General features: G+C 33.8%; 2 protein-coding genes across 2 annotated transcripts; one reads left to right on the top strand and one right to left on the bottom strand.

Moving 5' to 3' along the window:
* Positions 1-7,673: 7,673 nt before the first annotated feature.
* LOC120266841 (F-box/FBD/LRR-repeat protein At5g22660-like) lies at positions 7,674-9,296 on the top strand. Its single transcript, XM_039274492.1, has 5 exons — positions 7,674-7,893; positions 8,054-8,156; positions 8,245-8,626; positions 8,778-8,942; positions 9,063-9,296. The coding sequence occupies exons 1-5, from the start codon at positions 7,674-7,676 to the stop codon at positions 9,294-9,296; spliced, it is 1,104 nt and encodes a 367-aa protein (XP_039130426.1).
* Positions 9,297-10,272: 976 nt separating this feature from the next.
* On the bottom strand, positions 10,273-15,461 carry LOC120266842. Its single transcript, XM_039274493.1, has 14 exons — positions 15,364-15,461; positions 15,172-15,284; positions 14,641-14,799; positions 14,158-14,288; positions 13,457-13,684; positions 13,380-13,384; positions 13,108-13,293; positions 12,421-12,518; positions 11,777-11,890; positions 11,444-11,490; positions 11,297-11,354; positions 10,925-11,042; positions 10,704-10,826; positions 10,273-10,622 (listed from the first exon to the last, which is right to left on the bottom strand). Exons 1-14 carry the CDS (start codon positions 15,377-15,379, stop codon positions 10,504-10,506), a joined length of 1,515 nt encoding a protein of 504 aa, XP_039130427.1. The 5' UTR covers positions 15,380-15,461; the 3' UTR covers positions 10,273-10,503.
* Between the last annotated feature and the right edge of the window lie 2,090 nt (positions 15,462-17,551).

The following is a 17,551-nucleotide window of genomic DNA, read 5'->3' on the forward strand; positions in this document are numbered from 1 at the left end:
GAAAGAATACAATAATTTTCAAATTTTATAGGGGTGAAAGCATTTTAAAAAATAAATTTTCAAATGGACATGAATTTCCAAGTATATAAGATGAGTGAAAACAAACTGTGGATATCTAAGGCGCACACTGCATATAGGTGAAGGCGAGCATAAAGGGAGGCTATAAGGTAGGGTCGGTCTTTGAAAAAATGGGGATTAGACAAAAACATAATAAATATTTTTAAATTATTTTTATTAAATAATAAATTATATGATAAAAATTAAAAAATATTATCATAAATTAATTAAATAAATTAAATAAGATATTTTTTTTATATAAAAGTGGATAAACCACTGATTTATTGCAAAAGAAGGAGTGCATGGTAACACAACGGAGAAAAGACAGCAAACAACGAACTAAAAAGAGAAGAATTGCTAGAAATCCTCACCAGAGATGAGTAAAATAGAGGCGGTACAAAACAACAGCGTAAAAAAAGAAGCTAAAAGAAAGCAAACTGGACAGGCGAAGGCTACCATCTAGAGACACAGGCTTACCCAGCTACAGGAAGAGGGAAACTACTCTGGATCAGCAGTGTTCACCGAATCACTAATAAAATCTGAAGGTCTAGTGTTCAGAAAGTTGAGGGAGCGCTTGATCCTCTGCGAGGCCTCGGAGGTTTCCTGTTGATGCGACTCAGAATGTGTTAAAAGCCAGGAAAGTAGCATATTAGCGGACTTGTATAAAATTATAGAAATAGAAGAACAAGTAAAGTTAAAAATCTGATTGTTTCGCTCAAGCTAGATATTCCAGATGATGGCTCTAGAATAGAGGTCCCACAGGTTCCTAAGAGAAGAGGTCAAAGAGGGGATCCAGTCGGTACAAATATTGGATATTGAGGAAGGATAAGACTCAGTTGTGAGAATTTGTCTGAAAAAAGACCAAATTCGCTCTGGATAAATATAATCAAGAAAAAGGTGTTTCACTGTTTCCGAGCTATTATGATAAAGAAAGCATGTGTCAGTAGCATTTGGATTGCAACCCTTCTTGAAAAGATTATCAAGGGTAAGAATTTTATTTTCCCTGACCAGCCAACAAAATAAAGTAATTTTGCTTGGAGATTTGATTTTCCAGAAATGAGAGTAAAGTTGGCTGCGAAGACCTCCATCAATTAAGAACATGTAGAAGGATTTAACAGAGAAAACACCTTTTTTTCGAGAGGCTAGGAATAAGAGTTCTCTTGAAAATTGATGCATGATCGGAAGGAAGGTAGAATGGTGTTAACTCCTGCCCAGAAGAAGGATTTATTTCTTGGTGGGTGTTGAAATAAGAAATCAGGAGATCCGATAATAGGGTAGTTGGCCTTGATGATCTTGGACCAGCAAGAGTTCGGTATAGTTGTGATCTTCCACCACCATTTTCCAAGTAAAGCTTTGTTGAACTCCTGAAGATCAAGAATTCCCCAGCCACACATATTACGAGGACGACAAATCCTTTTCCAAGCAATCAGTCTGATTCCCTTTGGGCCAAGATCCGGTCTTTTCCATAAGAAGTCTCTCCTAATCTTATCCATCTCATGGATGACCCAGGCTGGGAGCTTGAATACCGACATCCAATAAACTGGGAGTGTTGATAAGACTGAGTTAATGAGTGTAAGACGACCTCCAAGAGAAAGGTATAATGCTTTCCAGGGTGTGAGTCTAGATCAAGCAGCTTCAATAAGATTTGTCCAATCAAGTCGTCTAGGCCTTCTTCCAGAAAAAGGGACACCTAGGTATGTAATTGGAAGACAATCCCTATTGCAATTAAGAATTCTTGCAGAGGAGAGGAGTGGTTGAAAATCATAATTTGTGGAATACAAGCAACTCTTCGAATAATTAATAGATAGACCTGAACAACCTTCAAAGAGATAAAGTATTAGTTTGATTATTCGAATAATTAATAAGATAAATTTTAGAGTTTAAAAAATTAAAAAAAATTAAAATTATATGTGGATAGTAAATAAAAAAATTAATTATAATTTTTTTAAAAAAATAATATGAATTGTGAGGCCCTATAAATTTGCATGCCTATTATAAGTGTTATGGATTTAAAAAAAAATAAAATTTTCAAGATAATTATATGGATAGGATTATCGATGATAATAAATAAAAATTTAAAATAATTTTTTTAAATATAGTTGAAAAAAAAGGTTAAAATCTTCAAGATGATAATTAATTATATGAATAGGATAATATTAATTGAAAAGGTTAAATATAATTTTAAAATACATATATATATGAAATAGAAATTATGAGGTCCTAGGCATTGGCCTTGGTAGCCTATGCATAGGGTCAGCCCTGTTATAAGGGTTGCAGGTCACGTTGCTTATGAAAACACTCCTCGCTTGCTCATTTTGTGAGGAGGAAGGAGATTATATGAACGGTGATACCAGATTATGGTCTTGTATGGATTGGCTTAAAAAAATGTTTTTTTTTTCAATTTGGTAGAAGGACTTTAAACAAAAGTGTGTTTTTTTCAATTTAGTAGAAGGACTTAAAAAAAAGTGCTTTTCAGAGTAAGTTAAGTGTTTTTCTGTAATTTGTGTTTGGATAAGTTAATTCAGAAGTATTTTATATGTGTAAAATTGTTTGGATATGCATTCTTAAAAAGACTTTTTTTTCAATGTCAAATTACTAAAATAGGCCTTCGTTGAGTTATTATAATAAACATTGATACTAATACTGATATACTAATATACTAATACTAACACTAATATACTAATGTACTAATAATAATACAAATGCAAATACTAATATATTAATATATTAATATACTAATACTAATATACTAATAATAATACTAATATTAACACTAAGGAGCCGTTTAGGTTCACGGTAATGATATATTACCACGTAACAAGATTACCGTGGTAATAAGATCGGGAATGTTATATGCCCAAGAATGTTTATGGTAATTCATGATAACCATGTTTAGTTGGAAACTCATATTACATAGTAATCAATATGGTAATGTTCTAAATTTCACAAAATACCCTTGTGTCTACTATTTTATGGAAGTTTAAATTTAAAATAAAATAAATTTTTGGATAAAAAAATAAATTTTCGAAGTTGAACATATTCCCAAAATAATGTTATTTAAGTTTATTTTTTTATCCAATAAATAAAGTATGAAATTATTATTTTTAAACAAAGGGCATATTTGTCCAAAAAAATGTTTCAGATTACCACTCACTTGGTAATCCAATATAGCCACTTATTTTGGCGGTAATGGGATTACCAATACCAAGTTTCTTGGTAATCTTCCAAAGTTGGTAATCACAAATTACTAACAATATTACCACCACTACCAACGGCCCCTAATAGTAATAGTAATACTAATACAAAATACACAAATGTACTAATACACTAATACTATCTAATAATAATAATACTATTACTAATAATAATATACTAACACTATAACACTAATAAACAAGTATAAAAAAACATAGTCATTTCTCTATTTGATAAGGGTAACTTAGTAATTTAATAACCTCCATAACAGCTTTTTGGAAGTGCTTCTTTCAAAAGCACCACACAACTAGTTTTTTTGAAAAAAAGTTGTTTTTCAGCTTCTTTTTTTTTTATCAACTTTTGCTTCTGCCCAAAAACCCAAACAAACATGTCAAAAGTGCTTACTTTATAAAAAACCACTTCTAGTATAAAATAAGACAATCCAAACAACCCCTATATATTCTTCTAATTAGAGATCACTATGTTAAACTGAATAGGTTTTAGTACTTACTAAATTTTAAAAATTATAAAACATTATAAAATATCACCTAAAATTTTAAAATATTAAATTTAAATATTATAATTTTTTATATTTAAAATCTTAAAAATCTAAACCCTATATCTATGGGTGTATTTGAGCCGAGCCGTTCGTGAACGGCTCGGTGTTCGGCCCAATAAGGGCTCGTTCGTGTTCATCTCATATGGCAAATGAGCCAAGCTTGAACATCATTTTCAAGCGCGATTGATAAACGAGCCAAGCTTGAGCAGCCGAAAGCTCAGCTCATTTTGGCTCGCGAACATAGCTTGCAAACAAGTTCGTGAACAAGCTCGATTTATAATCTCGATTGTGAGCTCGTTCATATATATATATATACATATGTATGTGTATTAACGTGTATATGTGACTATGTCGTTGTTGTCAATTTGAGTCACACGTATAGGGCTCTAAACTACTATTTGAAGGCTCAGCTCGTTAAAAGCTTAGGTCAGCTAGTTCATTAAGTTAAATGAGTTTGTAAGATGAACGAGCCAAGCTTGAACACCACCAAGCTCACCTCATTAAATATTTTGAACAACTTGTTTATTGAATAATTAAAAGCTCGTTTATTATATAATTTCCAATTTTATTTGTAACAATCAATAATATAATCATTCATAGTGTCATGAACAAGCTTATTTACTGGATCGTTTATAATATCGAATGAAAATATTTATAGATAGTTACATCACAATGTTTATTTTGTTATTATTGTAATTAATTGTTAACTTATTTAATGAAGATTTTAACAAACTTGAACTCAAACCTTAATGATTCCATAAACAAGCTTAAATTATTCTTTTAATCCTCAAACTCAAATCGAGTTGAGTCACACTTGTTAATGATTCATTAAATAAGCTTTAAAATAAATGATAGTTTACTAAATAAAAAAATAGAATATAAAAAAAATAGTCAAGCTTTAATTAAGCTAATAAGCCAAGGTTAAGTTTCGAATTTTCTTAACAAGTTGAGCTTGAGCATAAAGCTCGAAATAAGCTCGATTAGAGCACGATCTCGGTTAAAATAGTAACGAACAAAGCTTGAACATGAAAAATGAAGCTCGAAGAAAGCTCGGCTCGAGCTCAAGCTTGATTAAATAGTAACGAGCCAAGCTTGAACAAGGCAAAGCTCGGCTCGGCACATTTACAGCCCAGCCTATATCCTAAATTTTAAATTCACAAATTAAAAAAATTAATTTGTTTTAAAAATTAATTCTAAACCCTAGAAGTCAGAGCCGCAGTCATTGCCTCGTCACTCCCAAACCCTCAATCTCACTGCCATCTTCTAGAGGTACGGTGTTCTTGCATCGTTTTCACGTACGTATGCTTTGATGATTGATCGGCCATGCAATCCTTTTCCTATGGTTTACATGTTTGTGAGAAACTTCATTTTAGATTAAAGATTTCACTCGCCCGAGGGTGTTCCTATAAGGGTTTTGCCTTATGCGCTTCGGCGGAGGATGGTTCCATGCCGAGGGAGGATGACCGATAAAGCCAAGATAGGTCAAAACCATAAGTCCGAACAAGACATTAGTCGTCTGATGGCCTATATGCGGGTTGCGGCCGCATATGATCAAGAATCTCCGCCGGCGGTGCCGAGCGAAGGGTGCACGGGCTTGGTGCCGCACATTACCGAGACTAGGTAGCGAGCATGGTGATACGCGTGGTGATGGGATCTCGACCAAGGGACCGGGATGATCGAATGATCATAAATATTTGGCTAAGTATGGGCCAAAGGAGCCAGATCGGCGTTAGTATCGGCGGTATGGTCGATATAGACTTGTACGGTCGGTCAACGGATTGGGCGGGCAGAGCGGGGGCTCTTAGCCAGCCGTGGGCCAACATGACGCAAGGCGCATGGGCGTTGTCGAGTGTCTTTACTGAGAGGAATGGCCGAGTGCCAGACTGACTACCGATGGGCATCGGCGACCCTTGGCGCGAGCAGCGCACGCCGATAGGGTCAGGGCGCGTTAGCGAGGGGTGATACTGAGGGTCGCTATCGATCGGTGAATGCAGTACCATTGGGCGATACTGTAGCATGATCCTGATGGTGGCCGGTTGAGTCTAGGGGCACTGTAGCAGTGTGTTTTCTTGTACTGTAGCACTGTGCTTGTTGTGATGGGACAACTTAGCATATCTTGGCCATTGGATCAAGGGCTGGTGTCCTTATCCATAGAGGTGATTTGGCTATAAATATCCCTCTCCTTCCTCTTGAGATGGCAGCTAGAGAACTTGGGAGAGTTTGGCTTCACTTGGGGTAAAGCTAGCTCTCCAGGGCTTTGTTCACCTTCATTCCTTGGGGGAGTGAAGGTCTTGGCTGTGTCAGGTGGCTCATGGTGTATTTCAGATTCATTCTAATGGAGAGTTTATTCTTTTCTCTCTAGTTCCTTGTCTTGAGTTTATTCCTTCTGGTATCTTGGTGTGGTGGGAGGTTAGAACTTCTTGGACCCTGGTCATGATGTCTTTGATGATGTTTGTATGCTTGTTTTCTTTGTTTACTTGATAGGCATCCTTGCTTGCTTGTTTTCTTGGGTTGTTTTGTCGTAGGTTCTTGAAGGCTGGCTCGGGCGCCTGGTGGTGTAACGAGCGCCACACAGTGATCGTCGGTGCGATCGGGAGGACCATGACAGTTGCCATGGTATTTGTGGTTGAGGTTTTGATGATGTAGGGTTTGGAGTAATGACCCCTTCGTAGATTTTATTTTATTTTTTTATAAAAAATTGGATAAATTATCAATTCATTACAAAATAATAAAAAAGAACCAGTACATAATAGAGAAAATAAATTCAAAATAATGTTTTATTAACTATTTAGATTCAATAAACAATGTTTGGCTTTGTACTTTTTCTTTTCTTACTTTTATTTTGTTTGGGGTGTTTGTGTTGGTTTATCTGTCTCTATTTGTTCTCTTTTTTAGTTTTTTAATAAAATTATGATTTATCCATTTTTATAAAAAAATAATATTTTATTAAATGTTTAGAAATATGTTTTATTACAAAAGTAGATTTTATTATGTGTTGTTTGAATAGAAGAATAATAGAGAAAATGAATTAAAAATAATAAAAGGCATTTTATAAACAATGTTGAATGTTTAGATTGAATGTATTTTAATTCCTCATTTATCGAAATACCTAATGGTACGGCACAAAAGTGTAAAGGAGGGCAAAGGTTCAAATCTTCTCATGTAGTATTGTTCTTTGTATTATTTTTCATATACAATATACTTGGATCCAAATTTTATTCATTAAGTACTCATGTGACTCTCTCAAAAATTGTATGCATGAGGTTTTCTTAGGATGTCTATAAATTATAATAATTGGTGCACATATATATATACATATATAAAGTATAGTGTTCCTGTTGAACAAGCAACTTTTAATTTGCTGGTGCATAAAGACATTTTCTTGAATGTGTTTGAATGAAACACGGCCTACATGATCTCCTTGATTTTGATGCATCTCCTTGTTATACTGTTAGATCAACAATTTTAGTGTATAGGAAAAAAGGAAAACTGAAAATATGATCTAATAAAAACAACACTCTTGCTAGACACAAATTAATAACTGATACCAAACTCATACATGTCCCAAAACATGCATGCAAACAATTGAATTTCCAGATTAACCTTCACTTGTTACAAAATTCTTGAGAAGAAGTTCCTGATGAATTTAACATAAATCCCTCAAAAATTTGGAGTGATACATTAGGAAAGAAAAATAAGAAAAAGTAAAGTTTATAAAATAGAACACATTTTTGTTGAATATACTGAATGCAATAATCCTTGTTATAGTGCAGTTCATGAATTTTAATAATGGACACTGATATTGAACTTGGAAGTGAATTCTTGTCACCGTGCTTGTATAATTGTTGAAAGCAGGATAACAATGAAGCGAAAGGAACAGCAATCCACATTAAGGAGAAGGAAGAAAGCAAAAATTGGTAGTGGTGAGAAGAATGATGAAGACAGACTTAGCAGTTTACCTGATGAACTCTGTAGTTACATACTGTCCAAGCTTCCTACAGTTGATGCTATGAAGACCAGCTTCTTATCAAAGAGATGGGAATATATGTGGATCACAGTGACCAACTTAGAGTTTGATTTTGGTCGGTTTCCCAAATTAAAGGGAAGGAATTCAGCATTCACCCTATTTGTTACCCAAGCTCTCCTTTTTCATGACAGACTAGCCATACAGAGGTTTCATCTCCGATTAGATGCATGCTGGACCAGACTAACCTTATGTTTTTCATTGGATCAACTTTGCAGTGAGACATTTTGTTCAGGAGCTTGAACTCTGTATTCCTAAAACGACATTGGATAAGTTACCGGATTTGCTCTTCACTTCTAAATCATTGAAAGTTTTGAAGCTGTACTTGCCTGGGCAATGTTCTCAAACTCACAACATCTGTTACTCTGATTAACCTTCAAACTTTGCATCTTGAGTCAATGTCTTTCAGAGATGATAATGTTATTTGGGAGCTAATATCAAGTTGCCCAAAACTAGAGAACTTGTGCATTAACAACTGCTCAATGTATCACATGAAGATCCTGAATATTTGTTCTAGTGAGCTGCAGAATTTGTCTCTAATTGGTTGTGACATTTTCCCTTCATGTGAGGTCAATATCTCAGCTTCGAAGCTCAAGTCATTCCGGTACAACTGCCCAGTGGTTCGCAAATTTTCGCTTGAGCACTTGTGCACCTTGACCAAAGCAGACATTGATATCCAGGGATCACTATATTTTGTGAAAAGCAACAAAGAACATGCCAAGAGAGCCATTAAAATTATTGGTAGACTTAATAACGTTAGAACCCTCACTTTATCTTCCAAGTGCATTGAGGTATTTTTTCTGTCTCTCCTTGTCGACAGAGCTTCACAATGAACAACAAGCTATATATTAATTGTTCATTCACTTCTCCTTGTTGAAAATGCTTCATGAATTACTACTAATATATAATCCTTGCTCTCTCTTGAACTTGCAATCTCTCCAGTTCCTGGCTACTGCACTAGACTTGCTGGAAAGCTTCTCTTGCAACTTAAATAATGTGAGGCATTTAGATGTTACATTCTGGTGCCACAAGAGCTACATCAAAGTGCTGAGTTCTTTGCTCATGTGTTGCTCTGCAATCGAAACCCTTTCTGTAGGCATTGACATGGTAGGCAATGATTCATTCACTTGTGCATTTCAATGCTCTAAACTGAAATGAATCTAACTGTTGTAAGTTTCTTTTTCTTTTTTTTCTTCTTATTATTATTTTTTTCTTTACATATATCAGACACCTGCAGGATCAATTGATGTACACTTTAAGAATGTAGTGACAACAGTACCAATGTGCCCACTGTTCAATCTGAAGACTCTGATTCTGAGGAACTTTGTAGGTGTTAACAAGCTTGATCTGGTGAAGTCTCTAGTCAAGAATGCAAAGGTGTTAGAGAAGATCGTCACTATTTCTGCAGAAGGAGTCGCCAAGGAAAGAACCATAGAATGGATCAAAAGACGTGCACAATAACTAGCAAGTTAACAGAAGAATAACTTGGGTACATTATTAGGTATAATTCATGCCATTGTAATTGATGTTTGATATTGGTGATAGCTAGTTAGTATCTAGTTGATTGAAAACACATCAAAGAATTTTACTTTCTTCTTATAATTTCTATGTATGAAAAAATAAATAAAATAAAAACAACAAGATAATCTGAAGATTCAATATTATCATATATATATATATGCATCTAAACTATCTAACTGCGTCAACTAAAATAGAATTAGTAAAGTTAGAAACATTAATTATCCCAAATATTAGCTTCCCCAATCATTCCTAACAATGATAAACACATGAGTAATTTTTTTGAAAAGTCACCTAAATTTGATTTTGTTAAATTAATCACCCAGCTTCAATTTGAAACCAATTTGGTCACTCATTTTCGATTTGATTACACCAGAAAATCAAATGTCTTTTCCCGTCTCCTTTACTTACATGGCTGCCCGAGGGAGTGCATCAGGTGCTCCTAACACGCTAGATAGATTAGTTGTTTTATCCATGTCAACTTAAGATGGTCAACTCAAACTTTCCTTACCACAACACACAAAGGAGGCAGTTTCTTCTTTCTTGAGACGTAAAAATATCGCCCATACGTCTGAACATCAGATTTTATTAAACTCAAACAATCTAAAAATAATAATAAACTCAGTCCTATGTTTCACATCTATCTAAAAAAACATGCAAGGGAGAGAGCATGTGCTTTTATATATATATATATATATATATATATATATATATTCTCTTTAACATAACAGTAATCATAAACTATGACATAAATGAGCAATTTAATCACTATATAAGAAGAAAAGAATCCTTCAAACAAAACATAGATATTTTATACTTTCATTATATATATATATATATATATATATATATTACATTTTCAATTCAGTAACCAAACTAATGGCCTGTGAGATGGCCGAGCAACAGCAAGCCAAGAAAAAGATAAAAAGAAAAAAATTAAAAGCTAAGAATGTAGCATTACAACAACCTGACAATTGCTAGTTTAATTTACATAATTTACATTAAGGATCTAATCATAGAGGTGGTTAAAAGGAAAAGAAAGCCAAAAGGGATAAACAGCAGCCCTTGAAATCCTTGTATATGAACTTTCTAGCATGATTCTTTAAGCAAAGTTATCAGTCTCTTTTGATATTCACTGCTTATTCTCAAATCAAATACCATGCATGTAGAACAGCCCTTTATGAGAACCCAACCAGGCTCTCCAACTCTGGTCCAATTCCCATTTACTTTCATGATGCCGAACTGTTTCTTCACTTGATTGTTGCATATCTGCAGCAAAACTAATGTGAATCATTTGATACAAAAATTAGTTTCATAAAATGAGTATCAGTTGATTTATTATAGGAAGACCTTTTGAGATGTTGCCGGTTTGAGACCAGCAGATCGAATTAAGGGTAGCATTTGCGAAGTTCTTGGCGAATAGCAGTTCACCAGTCTTGATGCTCCAGATACGCAGAAAATGGTCCTCTCCACCTGGTCAGGAATATCAGAATTCTAATTAGGACTGGGTCCATACTTTGTAATTGATCAATTGACTAAAAAAAAATATTACATAGGAAAGAGGTATACACCTGACATGAAGAATGATTCTGACGGATCAACTCCGAGCTGTAAATGAGAGTGGGAGTTCACATGCCCCTTGTAGGATTGAACAGGCCTTCGTAAAAGACGAAGATCAAAAAGCTGGATCTGCCCAGACACCAGAATGAATAGAACATAATAATAAGATTCCATAAATAGTATTAATGGCTAGACAATAACCAAGACAAATCAAACATGATGAGATTCACAATCAACTACTTTTATCATTTAACCATGAGCATAACAAATCTAGTTCAACATGTCAACCAGATGATGTGAAATTTTCAATAATTCTTAGAAAACTAAAATGTAAATAGCAATGTTTCCATATTAGTAGTGAAAGCAAATTAAAAATAACTTACACAACCATCCATGGAGCTTCCCAATAAATATTTCTCATCAGATTTAAGTATTGCCAAGCTGTCAATTAGTGTCAAGAAATAATATAGACATGAGACTAAGAAAAGAGAAATAGCAGGATACCCAAACAGTTTTCCAGTTTGGTAAACCTGCAAATAGCTGAGGGCATAGAGCTGGAATTTGAATCCTCTTGGACCTGTAAGATGTAACATACTTGTGTGACAAAATTTTAGATAACACAAAGTGACAATGATATATTGGGAAAAAAAAATTTAGCCGTAAAATTTCCTCATGTCAATCAAAAATTCTTTCTTAAGAGTCCTACTGTCCAGTTAAAATAAATCTAATTAATAGTATAATAAACTACTATCCTGAAGGGTGCTATTCATTATTCAAACATGTTAATCTAATTCAGTTCATTGTTTGGCCCTTATTACCTTATGACAGACCAACAATTTAGCAAAATAAGTTTCTTAAAGTACCTCATTAGACATACTTCTGTATCCAGCATAATTTCTTAGACTTCGAAAATGTCTTACACGAACATCAACTGGCAGAATTGCTCCCTTTCTAAGCCCACAAAAGACGATGTTCCCCTGTTGTGAGTAAACCAAAGAACAATCAATCACAAACATAATGGCAACAAAAAAAAAAAAATTAAGATATTTCGGTAAACAACTTTGCTTATTGATCAAACAGAATGGATCACACAAAGGATAGTAGGGAAAAAGAAAAAGAAAACAGGGGAGGACAATTTAGCATCATTAGTTTACAAGTTATATATATAGATATATATATATATATATATATACACATATATACTTGTCTATGGAACTGGTATGCTGAACAAATTCAATATCCTAAATTATTTGATTAGTGCAAAAGGAAGACCAGTATTTCAAAAAGGGTATTCAACTTTGTCAATGACATAACAGGAAACCTAATCCTAATCTAGCAAATTTAAATGCTTCAATACGCTTCAACCATGCATTATACACACTAATAAATTCAAAACTCATTAAATTTAACCCACATATAAAGAATTCAGCATTGATTATTGCGACCACATGAGTTCAAATTGAACTTAAGACTCTCTCATCAGGATATAAACAAATCAGAGAATTACTGATTGATCAAACTGTAGCGAGAAAACATCACTTTTCAGGCGATGTGAAGACATCTTGCCTGTTTCTATATCTACTAAAGCAGCTCCCACATTTGTGCCTGCAAAAGAAAGGAAAAGTTTATAATATTTTCAAGTGAACAAAACCATTCCTATTATTGAGGAAAAACAAGAATACAACAATTTATGCGAGATAACAAAACCAAATAGGTAATACATACAAAGACATGCCTTTATCCAACTAAATGATACACAAAAATGGTTCCAAAAAAAACGTAAGATGTGAACCACTGAAAAATAACAAAGAGTTACAACAGTAGCTGTGACATGGGAAATCATGAAGGGAAAAATATTAATAGAATAAAAGATGCATTAGAAGAAGATTTTTCAAAGTGTTGACTTAAAATTAGCACAGGGAACATGTGACAAAATTATGCCATACAATTAAAAGCCAGTCTCACAAATTTCCACTATTCCTTTATAACTGTCAGTAGTTCTCAAATATCTAGGTGCTGATTATCTATCTCTGCTCCCTAGAGTTTTCATTTACAAAATCTCAATACCTTCACAGGAAACAGTTACACCAACTAGCTTGTTTTCTGCTCAAAATAAAAAAATCGCCCAACCATCTAAAAATACACAACCAAAACAAATGACATTGAATCGAAAATAGATTGCGTAAGAAGTCACCTATTGCTGCATTTCTTCCATTAGAACTGCAGTCAGCAGTCCAGATTGTGAACTTAGTTGGAAAAATTGTCCTCATTCTTCTCTGGAGCCTAAAAGTACTTGAGTCGATCTCTAAAGGTATGTTCAAGTTCATAATATTGACAGATCCTCCACCTTGTCCAGATCCAAGGGTAGTCACCATGTTTTCTTATTGTCAAGTAAACAAAAGTTTTATGAGAATTGAAAAAGTTTGGCAGAAAAAGAAAAGCTTAGTTTTCAAATAATAAACAAACCATGTCTACAGTCACCTAACCATAAAACAAGCGCAAAACATTTGAAACTCAAGAAGCATTAAGGTTATATTGGATACAATAAATGCTTGGAATACGTGACATCATCAAGTGAATCAGCAGGCTGCTTGTACATAGGGCGTACACTTGAGATACTTGAGTCCAAAAGTGTTGATAATCCAGTTGAGCTCCAGATTCTTGCAATGTTGGTATTGATCTTATCATGGTTGTTCTGAGGCCAGACAGTCTTGGGCATGTACTCATCTCCATTGTCAAGATGTCTACCAGCGTCTCCAACCACATATATACTGCAAAAAGATATAGGTTATAGTACTTTCTTTGGCTAGAGAATTTTTTAAATATAGAAAATTTGTCATTGAGAAACAAATGTTGACCAAAAAGCCTAAAATATAGATATGCATATTTTTCTTCCATTAATTGAGAGGGTGTTTTTTTTTTCATCAAAGTGCATGAAATAAACCATAAGCATGCACATAATCAAGTGATAATAAAGCCATAAGCATGGTGTAACTATGAGAATTCTTCTGTTTAACTTAACCACAATAAAATAAAACAGCAGGAAGCATGTACATGCTCAGGTTGATATCAACTAATACATTTTTTAGCCCGGTTGCCTTTTTTTAGATCAAATTCATCTAGTTGAATCATTATCACATGGACATAATAGGGGAACTGTCGGCTTCAAAGCACTGTGTTAGCAGGTTATCATAGCCAATGTCTAGTGTGCACAGTGTTACTGAAAAGTTTCGAAGCACCTCACCGAGCACAACCACTCATGCTGCCTGCTACCAGTAGAGATGACCTTTCTAGACCTGTCGGTGTCTGAACAACACCATGCAGTTGCTCCACTCCAGTACCAGCAGCATTAGCTGTTCTATGGTAAATCCAAACCTGTTGCACATAAATTGCTGAGAAAAAGTTAATAAGAAAATAATAAAAAAGAAATCCATACATTAAAGCATATGATGATTTATCAACAATTACAGACATTAGAAGTTATGAAGACATTAACATTAACATGAAGAATATCTTGAATCTCAGAAGAATTGGAGCACTGAAATGCAGTGAGCTGGGATATCCATCAAAGCCTAAACAAGTTAACAGTGATATCCAAAAACATAAAGAAATGGTGCATGATCACTCAAGAGAAAAGTCGAACAAGGCATAAAAGTGCTAATCTAGGAAAGCTTGGCATTAGAAAAGGGCTTGAAATTGAATAAAAAAAATGACATAACAAGCATACCAAGGGATTAGAAGCCTTGAATTTCTGATAATCTTGTATAAAGTCATATCTAAGGTTACCAGAAGTCACATTTCTTCCATTTAACTCCCTAAGCTGCAGCAGCTCAGAAGCTTTTAACTTTGTTCTCCTGCCTGTGACACCCGTCTGATCATGATCCTTCTGCAAGGCATCAAAACACACGCTTATCAGTATTCTCTCTCAAAAACTTCATGGGAAATCTCTGACTCCTCCGACTCTATGGGGCTTCTTTTGTCTTACCTTGGCTCCCCATATCCTTTGAAAATATGGCAGAAGATAGTATAATAGGAAATCAAAAAGCAAATATTGCATTGATGGGATTGATATTGGGAATACCATGATAACGAGAATCCAAACTAGTATTAAAAGATCATGCAGCCCTAGACATTACACAAATAAGAAACCAATTCATGGAGGAATTCATATTGTTCAGCTAAATACAATACAACATGCCCCGATTCACACCAAGAACTTCACTTTGCGATGAAATTAGAATAATCAGCACAGAAATACCTGATCTGAAACGGAATCCCTAGAGGCAGAAGCAGTGCGCTTCGATCCTGGAATCGGACCTTTGACGGGAAAGTAGCGATTTTTCTCCGGATCGAAATAAAAGCCAGGAAGATCTACAAACCAAAACAATCCACAGTGAACACTGGAACCAAGGATTCAATGAAGAAAAAACGGAGAGATTGCAAACCCTACACATCTGCGGTGCCATCTCCGGCGAATAGAGCAAAGATCCAAGAGTACTTCCGAGCTAAGGACTCCCATGGGCCAATTCTCGAAACCCTAGTTCGATTGAGATTTGAATATGGAGATTTTGCAAATATGTCCCCGTAAAAATTGCCTATTGTTACGCACAAGCTCTCATTAAAAATTAATTGGTATAATCACCAAAATAGTCCATGTACTTTTCTCTCTCTCTTTCTTTTTAGTCCCTCTACTCATAAATGCTCCCGACTAGTCCCTCTACTTTTGAAAATGTGCTCACTTAGTTAAAAATGCTCCCAATCAGTCCCTCTACTTTTAAAAGTAGAGGGACTGGTTGGGAGCATTTTTAACTAAGTGGACACATTTTCAAAAGTAGAAGGACTAGTCGGGAGCAGAAGGACCAAAAAGGAAGAGAGAGAAAAATAGAGGGACCAACTAGGGTATTATACCAAATTAATTATTTACTTTTTCATATAGGCACTATGAAACACAAATATTTACAAGTTATTCATCATATTTTCATATACATCCCTATAAAAATCCAATAAAGTTTGGTTTGGGTTGAATCGCCATAAAATAAGTTCAGTCACACTTATAATGTGTTTTGACTATGAATGAGACAAAAACAGGAAAAAAAACCAGACATTTTGAAAATTCAACTTAACAAAGGGCTAGATTATTAAAATTATTAGAATTTTTTTCATTATTTTTCATAAAAATACTAAGGCTGTGTTTGGAATTTGGAAAGGTAAGTGAAAACAGGTTCAGGTTCGGGTTTGGAATTTAGAAACTAGGGTTTAACCCGATATCCAATAAGAAGTTATTATTATTATTATTATTATTATTATTATTATTATTATTATTATTATAATATGATACAAAACCCAATTCTTTCAGACTCAGATTTACAATCTAGACGCACGGATTTTACCAGATATCCGATAAAAGTTATCACTGTTATGATTATGACTATTATGTTGTTTTGGATGCTAATAGCCTAATTGGATGAAGAAACAGGTGCTGAGTGAGATCATTGTTTCAGTTCTATACTAGATATTAATTTCACAATGTGTTTTTTCTTTTTATTTTTATTTTGGTGAGATAATTATAATATAGGGAGAGATAAGTGAACAACAAACATATTAATTTCACTTGATATAATTTTTATTTTTATAATTTTAAAGAAACATAACTGTCTCATTGAATGATTTTCTAGTATACTTTTAATTGATTTATAGGATGAAAAAAAAACCTCTATGAAGATTTTAGACATAGTGAGCAAACACACAAAAATTGGTAATTGTGTGATTCTAAAATTTTGATTTTATGTATAAATATAAATATATTTACTTCCCAAAATAAGGATATTTTATTAACGTAAATTATATTATATTTTCATTCGTTCATGTGAACTGTCGCAAATTTATGTGTCACAAATATCATTTTTTTTTCTTATAGTGCTCTATCAAAGACATATATTAAATATATATCTCCTTAGGTCCTCTCATATCTTTTCTTTTATTTTTTTATTTTTTTTCCTTATATATTGTTTTTTTCTTGCTAGGCTTTTTATTTAATAAAATGTTATTTATCAGTTCTTTTTAAAATAAAAATAAAATATATATTTGAGATAAAGGTTACTTATCCGCTATTTTAAAAATAGTGGATAATCCATACAAAGACTCAAAGTATGTATATATATATATATATATATATATATATATATATATATATATATATATATATATATATATATATATATAATATAAAGTTGAGCTATATATATCCAAAAATTAAATAAATAACTGAACCATTTTAAAAAATTATTATTATTATTATTTCGGAATTTTACATAGGTCCCAAGCGTTAAAAAAATAAATAAATTTCCAGATGGACACGGATCTCCAAGTACAAACAAACGGTGGATATCTAAGGCGCACGATGCGCACAGGTGAAGGCGAAGGCGAAGAACAAGGGTTTTACGCCACGTTGCTTGACAAATATGGAAACGCTCCTCGCTCGTTGATTCCGTGAATAACACCGAACACTCCACTTCGGCGCAACAAACCCTAAAAACCAGAACCGCCTGCAGTCATTGGCTTGCCCTAATGCTCGTCAATCCCAAACCCTCATTCTCACTGGGCATCGATATGATGTTTGTACAGGTACGGTGTTTTTG

This window comes from Dioscorea cayenensis, chromosome 8 (assembly GCF_009730915.1).
Source record: "Dioscorea cayenensis subsp. rotundata cultivar TDr96_F1 chromosome 8, TDr96_F1_v2_PseudoChromosome.rev07_lg8_w22 25.fasta, whole genome shotgun sequence".
In the NCBI taxonomy this organism is placed as follows: Eukaryota; Viridiplantae; Streptophyta; class Magnoliopsida; order Dioscoreales; family Dioscoreaceae; genus Dioscorea; species Dioscorea cayenensis.

Bases quoted from the DNA above. Each gene is read 5' to 3' on its own strand.
- LOC120266841 (XM_039274492.1), top strand. From the start codon at position 7,674: ATGAAGCGAAAGGAACAGCAATCCACATTAAGGAGAAGGAAGAAAGCA. The intron at 8,157-8,244 runs GTACTTGCCTGG...AATGTCTTTCAG, and splicing joins TCATTGAAAGTTTTGAAGCT to AGATGATAATGTTATTTGGG. The intron at 8,627-8,777 runs GTATTTTTTCTG...CAATCTCTCCAG, and splicing joins TATCTTCCAAGTGCATTGAG to TTCCTGGCTACTGCACTAGA.
- LOC120266842 (XM_039274493.1), bottom strand. The intron at 14,800-15,171 runs GTATTTCTGTGC...GATGCCTTGCAG, and splicing joins GGGATTCCGTTTCAGATCAG to AAGGATCATGATCAGACGGG. The intron at 10,827-10,924 runs GTGTATACCTCT...ATTCCTGACCAG, and splicing joins AGAATCATTCTTCATGTCAG to GTGGAGAGGACCATTTTCTG.